At 39.5% G+C, this 11,045-nt stretch overlaps 1 protein-coding gene across 1 annotated transcript in view; it reads left to right on the forward strand.

The window, feature by feature from the left end:
* Nucleotides 1-11,045, forward strand: part of LOC119407446 (zinc finger protein GLIS1) — a 105,206-nt gene that overhangs the window by 78,400 nt on the left and 15,761 nt on the right. Inside the window, exons 5-6 of the mRNA XM_037674271.1 lie at nt 3,160-3,270; nt 6,522-6,663. Of these exons, the coding sequence (XP_037530199.1) occupies nt 3,160-3,270; nt 6,522-6,663 (253 nt within the window). The remainder of the gene's footprint in view (nt 1-3,159; nt 3,271-6,521; nt 6,664-11,045) is intronic.

An 11,045-nucleotide genomic window follows, 5' to 3' on the forward strand; every position in this document is an offset into this window, starting at 1 on the left:
GAGACTCCAAAAATGCTGGGTAATCTTAAGTGATGTTTGGTGGATCTGCATAAACAGGCAGAACCTTATCTACTGCAGCCCCAAGCCGCAGAGAGGCAACCTTCTCATTCACCGGGGAAAACTCCAACACTGAGGCATTCAGCCGAAGGCTTGTGAGTATTCCCACACCTGCCCGACACCTTTCTCACTGGGCAGCTCCAGAGTAGGAGAGCATCTAGCCTCTCTCCAGTAGTTGGGTTCCAGAGCCCAAACTATGCATAGAGGTGAGCCCAACTATCTAGTTGGTACCGCTCAACCTCACACACAAGCTCTGGCTCCTTACCTGCCAGTGAGGTAATGTTTTACATCCATAGAGCCAATATATGCAGCCAAGAGTCAGCAGAGCCAGGGACCCTCCCGCGCCTGCCATCTGGCATCCGTTGCACCCGAACTTGATGGACCTCCTCGCAGGTGGTGGGTCCATGTGGTGATGGCTTCCTGTCCTTTCTTTGAGCTTGGCCTGGCCGAGCCCCAGGAACCAAAGCTTGACCACCAGGCACTCGCAGGCGAGGACTGGCTCCAGGGAGGTGCCCTGGTGCATCATAACATTCAGTTTATTCAGGATATGAGTGCTATGACTTCAGTTTTGTGTAACTTTTATACTTTACTTATTATTTTATACAAAAAATGACTTCAATTACAAATATTTTCACCCTTGAAATACATTGACATTTCTTTAGATACTTCAAATACATTATTTCTTATCTGCTTTAGTGTATAGTTACTCCATTTATGTCTTCCTAGCTTTTAGCTAGTATTCTGCTGCTTTTAATTTATAGTTAGCCTTTTGCTACTGATCTAGTCTCTTGATACTTTTAGCCTTTTAGCCTTTTGCTACTTTTAGCTTTTAGTGATGGTTTGGCTTCTTTGGGCTTGTGGTTTGCTTCTTTTTTAACTCTTAGGGTTGTGGACTTGTGGTACTTTTAGCTTAAGTTTGGCTACTTTTTGTTGGTGCAGTCATCCAGGACATGATAGTCTTTAGTTGTTCAATCAAAGGCAGGTGACCATCTTATCTTGTTTGTTGAAAACATTTCACATCTTATCCAAAAGGTTTTTTAAAGTTATGATTACAGGTTGGGTGTTCAAAGCTTGTCGTCTTTTTCACAACAATAACAGGGCCATCCTGTGAGACCCAAACACTCAGAGGATGGAGGAGTGGTTCTGAAAATCTTTTGACCTTAAAGGCTCTTTTTTTTTTTTTAAAGGCAGAAGGTAAATGACACTAACAAGATCAAATAACTTTGTATTTTAAAGGCAATAAAATGAAATTTGCAGTAAACTTTTCATTATATAAGTTATATGTTTAATCTAGAAATTGAGGATACATGACTCAAAATGACTATAAATGAGTGATTTACCAGCAAACAGGAGTAAAAATTGCAGCATGAGAACATTGTACGAACGTAAACCATTAGTTACTCAAATTTAATTTTGAAACATTTTCTGAACATTTTATTTAGTTCATAATGTAAAATATACCAAACTCAAGCAATTATCATTAACATTATTTAACTAACATATTTCCTGTACTCAGTTAACTTCAAGAACATTTAAAACATATGAAGTGTCAGACAGGATTCTCTAACAATGTTAAGTCAGGTCCTCTGGACGGATTCTTCTTGTTGAAACATTTAATCTTTTATCCAAACTAGTTTGTCAGTCTGAGGAGCTGAAATAAACTCAGTCTTTTAAATAGCACCTTCTCCTAGTGGATCAACCACTTTGCTGGTGACAGCCACAACTAGTTGTTCACATGCAAAAGGAGGACCATAACAACTGATTGTTAGTGCCCTGAGGGTTGCTTGCTATTCACAGGGGGCTGAGTGATTCTAGCAATAACAGCATTGTAAGAGGACAGGTAGACACTGAGGCCTCCGCCCCTGTTTAATGATGGACGGATTCTTTTCACAAAATTGGCCTCCTTCATCTTCTCTCAAACCAACATTCCTCTCTATTAAGGATGTGCACATCTTCATCCCTGAAATAATGATTGCTGGCCTGCAGATGAGTGTCGACCACAGAGTCCTGGCCTTATGATACCCAAACCTAGACCAGTGGTCATTTCGTATGTTGTTTGAGTTTCATAGAAACTGAGACGTTTATTTTTTAAACATGACATCCCAATGGCTTTCAAACCCCAAAATGCATTTACAGCAAATACTGGTCCCAAAGATCCAGTCCCCCGGCACAAACAGAGTAATATTGTGTATGCTGTTCAGTGTCAGGAGGGTGATCAGTCTTACATCGGGGAAGCTAAACAGCCACTGGCCAAAAGGATGGACCAGCACAGAAGATCAACATCATCAGGCCAGGACTCTGTGGTCTACACTCATCTCCAGGCCAGCGATCACTCTTTCAGGGATGAAGATGTGCACATCCTGGATAGAGAGGAACGATGGTCTGAGAGAGGAGTGAAGGAACCCATCCATCATTAAACAGGGGCAGGGGCCTCTGTGTCCAGCTGTCTTCCTCTTACAATGCTGTTATTGCTAATATCACTCAACTCTATGTAAATAGCAAGCAGCCATCGGGGCACTAACAATTTGTTGTTGGGCTGATGGTCCTCCTTTATCATATGAACAACTAGTTCTGGCTGTCACCAGCAAACAGATTGATCCACTGTGAGAAGGTGCTATTTATAAGACTGAGTTGCAGCTCCTCAGACTGAAGTATTTTGGATAAAAGACGAAATGTTTCAACACGATGAATTCATTCAGAGGACCTGACTTTACTATTTTAGATTTTTCTACGTGGATTATCAAGCATGCATCAGGATACTTTAGGATACTGAACACAGCATAGTCCTATCAGTTTTTCAATTTTAAAAACAAAACTTTTCACTGTTTCTGTAACTGATCATCTTTTCCTTTCACTCTTTTCCTGCTCCTCTTTTCACTTCAAAATTTCTCAGCTTAAAGGTAGGACTTTGTCTTTATTCCGACAAGTTTCACTTTTACTGTGAGTTGGTTCTGTTTCTTTTTTTATTGCGCACACTTTTTGTGGTATGTTCTTTAGTTGTCTTTTCCTTTCCTGTGTCTGTTCTTAGAACGGGAATATAAATGTGTTAAATTCAGAAGAAAAAAAAAAAATGCTGATGTGAATCATATTCTGTCCTCACAGAAGCCATACGCATGCCAGATCTCTGGCTGCACCAAGAGATACACAGATCCCAGCTCTTTACGCAAACACGTCAAGATCCATTCGGCCAAAGAACAACAGGTGCAGAGAAAGGTGAGAAACTCTGTGATAGTGTATAAAAGGAAAACAGAATCATAAGATTTATCACAGTGCCGAGCCTGGAGCATTGGCTGTCCTCCTGTAGGGACACTGAATGCTGGCCTGCTGACCAAAACTTTTTCGCTCAGATGACTCAGATTGAGCGGACAGCCAGATCTGGGCAGTCTCTTGTGTTCTGACTTTCATAAAACATAAAATATGAAGAATAACAAACAAAACTCCAAGTAACAGCCTGAGCTCAACATGATAAATGCATCCCATTGTGTGCTTTCAAGCTCTCGCTCTTTTTCAGAGGAACATCCACAGATGCCTCTTATAAACTGACAAAACTTTTCCAGTTTTGGGAATCCTGAAGCTACTTTTAGTTAAATTTAAATGGCAGAACTTTTATCTTTCTTACCCCAGACCTTTGGCTCGATGCAATCTCGTCTTATAGGTCTGTAGACGATTCTGTTCACCTCAAGGCTCAGTTTTCACTTGGACAGAGCTCATCCTTACAAAGACCTTTTATAAAACAGACAAGCAGGCACCCAATAACGTTCTCCACTCAGTTCAGTGATAGGAACTGGTTCAGTTCCATTTAATTTGGTTATAGGAACACTGAGCAACAGATGCAACTTGTACTGTAGTGGTTATGCAGCCATAAATATTTCTGGCCAACGTTAACCTTGTGAAATGGTATTTTTAAAACATGCGCACATCTTTAATCTTGTAAAACATGCAAAAACATCAGAATATACTCCAAAATTACTTTAATACTGACTTTTAATCTTATTGCTGAGTTATTCATAATATGAATATGTTTTTTTTTTCCTCTCCAAAAATAATGTCACTTCAGCATGAATTGTAAAGATTATAGATTGTGGAGGTCTCATGTTGTTTGTGTGGCTGTTACACAAACATGATTATAGTTGATCAAAAACAAGCTTGAAAAAAAAAAGATAAAACTTTTGTTCTTCAAACTGTCTGTTTCCAGTTTTACTTCATTTCTTGACCAATTTTACAGTTTGATTCATAACATGTTCCTCCACTGATCATTTAAATGAGCAGGTTAAAAAAATCAGCCTTTTTCTGATTGACACTAGATCTATCCAGCTGATGTGCCAGGTTAGAAGAAGGAAAGGGGGGATTTTCAAGAATAATTACCCAGCAATAGATCAAGTTGACCACGTTTCATCATGTTTATGGTCAAAAGCCCATTCTCTCCCTGACTGGATGTGGGTAAATAACAGAGAGAAAGAGTTCATTGTTGTGGAAAGCGCTTGGATAGTGGCAGGCTGGATGATGTGTTCCTTTGCTCCATGTTGTAAAGGGAAACATGTGTGCTTGTAGCATTGTTAATAAGCTGTAGCGCAGAATACCCCAGTGGCCAGATGTTATGGACAAATGTCAAACAAACACTCTTGCTTCACTCTTGGAGACGGCCCAGAAAAGAAAACTGTTATGAGTGTCACACAGAGCCTCAATTGCACGTTATGAATGTTTTGCAGGACACTCAGAATAATCCTCAGGAGGACTCAAACATACACATTTATTGACATGAAGCATCTCCGTATGAAATCAAACAAAGATGATGCCAGCTGGGAAACAGTTACGTTAAACCACGTGAAAATTTGGTCAAAATTCTGGTGATTGAATCAGAAACAGCAGGAGGAACTGTACACAAAACAGAGATAAATGATCTTTTCATGTTTTCTGTTGGAAAAAATAAACAGTTTATATCTTAATTATACATCTAAAAATATGTTTTACCTGTCGTCTAACCAAAGTGAGACAGAATTTAGGGAATGCCAGAGGTTGAGTTTTAAAAATGAGGAGCATGATGGCAAATGGACTGAAAGGGAGAACAGTTGAGTGGTTTTCATGTGTAAAACTGAAAGCTTTGCATTCCTCAGTTCATGCCAGAGTTTTAAACCAAGATCTGCTCAGAAATAATGACGTTGTTGTCATTTTGGTAAGTATGTGTTGTGGATGACTATAAGCTACTACAGAAAACATACCACATCAAATTTTAGCTCAATATCAGTATAATGGAAGAAATAAAATAAACATATCAGTTAATTAAAAATATTGTATAAATGTATTATATAAATAAATTGTATAACTAAATTGGCATACTGTAAGTAATTTGTTTTATAATTAACATTGTGACTCAAAAGGTAAGCATTTAGGCTTAAAAGTAGGAGATACAGTATATGTGAGTATAATTTTACGTGATTGAATTTGTCCCGGCATGTGTTCAAACTGTTTAATTACACCAACTGTTGATCATTTAAATGAGTTAATAAGTATAACATCATTACTATTAACCATTTAGTCTTAAGAAGTCCTAAATATGTATCTGTGGTCATTTATTGATCATAGTGATTTGTTTGGTTTTTGCACAGGCAGTACTTTGTTGGTGATTTTAAGTGAAAATTGTTATGTCTTTGTTGACTTTAAAATCATAAAATTTAATCACAATAAGAAATCTTACTTATTTTCTAAAATTAATGCTTGAAGAGTCCATTTCCAGTATTGTTGAAGCAGACTGAACTGATTACAGTCAGACATTTGGTAGAGTCAGTCAGTATTTTTATTCATTTTAGTACTTTAGTACTTCATTTCTGCCTACAGCACATAATTGGCAACAAAACTTTCTGTCCGGACTTTTTAGGATGTTTGAAATTCAATTTCCAGAAGAGATGTAATTCATGGTTGTTGGACAGTCCTGTTGTGTACATCAGCAACTGTAATGTGTTATTAGATATTTTCAACACAGGTCAGCTGTTGTTTTGATCTATAAGCTGTATTTCACTAACTGAAATAACTTTTCTTGGATTGAGTTTCTCTTTGTGCTGTGTAATAATTTCCATCTGAAATGTGCCATCATGTTGGCAATGAGAGAAACAGAAGCGATCTCCGATTGTCTCCGAGTTGGTATAGAGATAATTTACCCATAATGCCAAAGGCCAAAGTATGACTCAGAATGGAGCAACATAATCCTTCATTTTTGCTTGCCTTTTATTAAAAATGCAACCATATTGTCCCAGTTATGTTTTTAGATTAACATCATAATCACATTATGGAGCAAAGGCTAAACACACACAAACAATTCCCATAGAATCTGACCTAAAAATGGACAAACGTAAAGCTATGTTGGCTTTAAGCTTAGTAATCTCAAACAGTGTGTGGGTTTCTTTTGAAATGTGTTCATTTCTTGTCAAACTTTAATGTTTATTTGTATCTGTTGGTACATTTCTCAGCTGCGGCCTTGCCCTCATCTGGAGCAGGACATCTTGAGTGACTGTCTGTCCATGCAGCAGCTCCAGAACTCCACCTCCTCGCAGCAACTTTACAACGGCAAAGACGGTCATTCTCCTGCACTCGGTCCAGACATCTTCACAGGTACACACATGAGATGCTGGCCAGGCTCCAAAAGACCTCAAGTAATCAAATATTTCCCTGGCAAACAAATAACTGATTACCATGATTTAAATAAGCATGGAATAATAAAAAGTAGAAGGTATCACAAAGATAGGGTGATGTGCCTGAAGGTAGAAGTAGAAAGTCTGATGCTAAACGTCGTCAGTGGTTATGCTCCACAGGTTGGATGTGATGTAGAGGAGAAAGATATATTTTGGAAGGAGCTGGATGAAGTGATAGAGTCTTCCAGGGAGGAGAGAGTGGTGATAGGAGCAGAACTGAATGGACATGTTGGTGAAGGAAACAGAGGATGAGGAAGTGATGGGTAGGTTTGCTGTCAAGGAAAGAAACCAGGAAGGACAGATGGTGGTGGATTTTGCCAAGAGAATGGAAATGGCTATAGTCAACACATTTCCAAAAGAGGGAGGAACATAGAGTGACCTATAAGAGCAGAGGAAAGAGTACGCAGGTAGACTATATTCTGTGTATAGAAAAGAAAACCCGAGACTGGAATATAAGGAGATGTAATGTAGAGCAAAGAGGGAGGTGGCAAAAGCAAAGTGGAAAATGTAGAGTTGTATGGGAGGCTGGACACTAAAGAGGGCAAGAAGGACTTGTCCTGATCGGCAAGACAGAGGGATCAGGCTGGAAATGATGTGCAGCAGGTTAGCCTTGATAAAGGTAGGAATGTTAATGCTCTAACAAGTGAAGAGAGTGTGATGGGAAGATGGAAGGAATACTTTGAGGAGCTAATGAATTAAGAGAATGAAAGGGAAAGAAGAGTAGAGGTCATAGAAACTGTGGACCAGGAAGTGGGAAAGATTAGTGAAGGTGAGGTCTGGAAAGCTCTGAAAAGATTATTAAATGGGAAGGCAGTAAGACCTGATGACCAGTGGTGGTTTGGAAATGTCTTGGAGAGATGGCAGTGAGGTTTTTGACTCAAATATTCAATGGCATATTTGAGAGTGAGAAAATGCCAGAGGAATGGAGAAGAAGTGTGCTGGACTGCTGGTGCCCATTTTTAAGAACAAGGGTGATGCACAGAGTTATAGCAACTACAGGGGAAATAATGTGATGAGCCACACAATGAAAATCTGTGAGAGAGTTGTGGAAGCAAGACTTAGACAAGAGGTGACTATCTGTGAGCAGCAGTATGGTTTCATGCCAAGAAAGAGCACCACAGATGCCATCTTTGCTTTGATTATGCTGATGGGAGAAGTACAGAGAGGGTCAGAAAGAACTCCAATGTGTCTTTGTGGATTTAGAAAAAGCATCTGACAGGGTGCCGATCAAGGGAGGAGGTGTGGTATTGCACGATGAAATCTGGAGTGGCAGAAAAGTATGTTAGACTGGTACAGGACATGTATGAGGACAGCAGGACAGTGGTGAGATGTGCTGTTGGAGTGACAGATAGCTTCAGGGTGGAGGTGGGATTGAATCAAGGATTGGCTCTGAGCCCCTTCTTGTTTGCTCTGGTGATGGACCAACAAACAGATGAGGTCAGGCAGGAATCCTCATGGACTATGACGTTTGCAGATGACTTTGTGATCTGTAGTGAGAACAGGGAAGAGAACTTGGAGAGGTGGAGATATGCACTTGAAAGAAGAGGAATGAAAGTCAGCCGTAGTAAGGCAGAGTACATGTGTGTAAATGAGAGGGAGGCCGGTGGAACAGTGAGGCTACAAGGAGCAGAGGTCACAAAGGTGCAGGACTTCAAGTACTTGGGGTCCAGGAAAATGGGGAATGTGGTAAAGAGGTGAAAAAGAGGGTCCAGGCAAGATGGAGTGGATGGAGAAAAGTTTCAGGAGTGATTTGTGACAAAAGGATGTCAGTAAAGGTCAAAGGAAAAGTTTACAAGACAGTGGTGAGACCAGCTCTGTTGTATGTTCTGGAGGCAGTGGTATGGACAAAAATACAGGACAAAGAAATGGAAGTGGCAGAAATGAAGATGTTGAGGTTCTCCTTAGGAGTGACAAAGATGGATAAGATTAGGAATGAGATCATCAGAGGTACAGCACATTGCACAACTGGGAGATTAAAGTTAGAGAGGCCAGACTGAGATGGTTTGGGCATGTCCAGAGGGGGGGGGGGCAGTGGATATATTAGTAGAAGGATGTTAGAAATGCAGCTGCCAGGAAAATGACAAAAGGGAAGGTCAAAGAGAAGATATATGGGTGCAGTTAAGAGAGGACATGGAAGTAGTTGGAGTGAGGACAGAGGATGCAGAGGACAGAGTGAGATGGAGAAGGATGACTCACTGTGGAAACCCCCGAAGAGGGAAAGTCGAAAGAAGAAGGTATCACAAAGCACTATGCAGGCTATTATGCTAAAAACAAAACAAACTTTGTTAGAATGTTCTGTCTTCAGTACAAAAGGTTAAAATCAGCGCTGTCTTTTGTCAAATGACTTCAGTAATTGTGGGTATCAGTTTTTGCTCCAATCAGCAGAAACTTCAATGGGAAAACCTGAAGGTTGTTCTAAATTTGTGAACATGTACTGCAATTGGAGCCGAAAGACTTCCACAAAAAAAAAAAAAAAAAAAAGCGAGGGACTAAAATAATGTCTGAGCATTTTGTTTAATGAATGAATGCACATCATCTTCTGCCTTTTCTTCTTCAGTATTTGACTTCAGATTTGCAGTCGGTTTGGTTAAACCTTGAAAATACCATTATGCGGGATCTCATACAATAGTGTCAAGCTACCACATCAAATATTTTCTCAGTACTTGCAAAAATGACAGAGCTGTAGCCGTTTTTGTTGTGTTGACTAAGATTACTGTGGTGTGGCAGCCCTATTGAATTAGACTAACTTCAAAAGTTCATCAGTTTAGATGCCAACCAAATAATTACTTTCTTAAAGTTTTATTAAAATCCATTTAGTGATGTATGAGATATTTTGCCAAAGTTACAGACAAATAAACACACACCAAGAGAAATGGGTGTATCGATAGACATACATCTAGTTTCTTATCACTTTTCCTTTTTACCGTTTTACCTTCTTGATCAATAGGGCTGGTAGCTTCTATGAAAATAAACCAGATCATTTTTCTTTGCTGTTCATGAAGCCTTTATTTTCCAGGCGATCTAATTCTTGTAGCCCACAGAACAGCAAATTGACAATGAATATGTCATCTAAAAACACTATATCACATGCCAACATTTTTCAGTCAGGTCATCTGGACAGTTTCTTTTTTTGTGCTGAAACGTTTCGCCTTTGGTCCGGAAGGCTTCATCAGTCAAGGAAACACACAACAAAACTGATTCTTCCCCCAACAGCTTACTCCAAAGTGGAACAAACCAGTTCTGCTTGGGATAAGATGGTCTCTTTGGTATCTCTTCCTTGTTGACAGTCTTGTCAAACTGGTTGAAAACAACAACGTCCATGCTCAATAATCCAGGTATACAATCCAACATTTTTCAGTCAGGTCATCTGGACAGTTTCTTTTTTTTTTTGTGCTGAAACGTTTCGCCTTCGGTCCGGAAGGCTCCATTAGTCAAGGAAACACAACAAAACTACATCACATGCTAAATCAAAATTTGCTTCCCCTGTTGGCACCTTAGTAAACTGCTTAAAGCTTGAATACAACACAGCGGTGTGACAACATTTCCATCATCTGTGCCTAAGAAATTTAAAATGTGGAAGAAACCAGCTTTGCCTCCAAATGTTAAATGTTCAAAAACAGAATGGATAAGTTTGTAGGTACAAGACGTCCCAACACCTGGCAAAGTAATCATTGAGTCATTGGTGGTAATCAGCAGCCATGTCAACATTCCTGCAAATGTAATTTTATGCTCTCAAGCAATGAAAATCATTCAGTCTTTGGTCAAACAAACAGCTCTCTCTGTGTCACTTACCTTTAATTGTTTATGCATAAATTACATCAACAGTTGAGACATTTGACTTTATTTGATTTTTGTTGGAACTGCTACAACTTTGTGACTTAGTTTTAGCTTGTATTCCATGCGGTCATGCTAACTTGTCTGATTGTCATGAAAAGACTGCAAAAACATTCACAAACAGAGCTTTTTATGCATCACACGAGGTCTTTAAACTTTCACCTTTCTATTTAATGAATTGGCCTGCTATTAAAAGTCAGCACCACACTGGACTGGAAACAAGAGAAACAATGCAATACAGTTATCTAAAGAGACAAGAAAGATGCCCTGCAGCTTCCGTTTATGGGCATGTCTGTCCACGTGTTATGCTTCATCCAGGCTCCCTGTTGTTTTCTGTTATTGTTGCTGGAGCCGTGCGCGCCATTAACGAGAGAGAACGCTCAACTTGTCTCTGAATGTGAAATAGGTCCTCCAAGACTCGGCTTTTTAACCATTGCATCCCGCAGTTTTTTACTTGATTGCTTCTAT

Source organism: Nematolebias whitei, chromosome 3, assembly GCF_014905685.2.
Source record: "Nematolebias whitei isolate Nwh7 chromosome 3, NemWhi1, whole genome shotgun sequence".
NCBI classification, from domain to species: domain Eukaryota; kingdom Metazoa; phylum Chordata; class Actinopteri; order Cyprinodontiformes; family Rivulidae; genus Nematolebias; species Nematolebias whitei.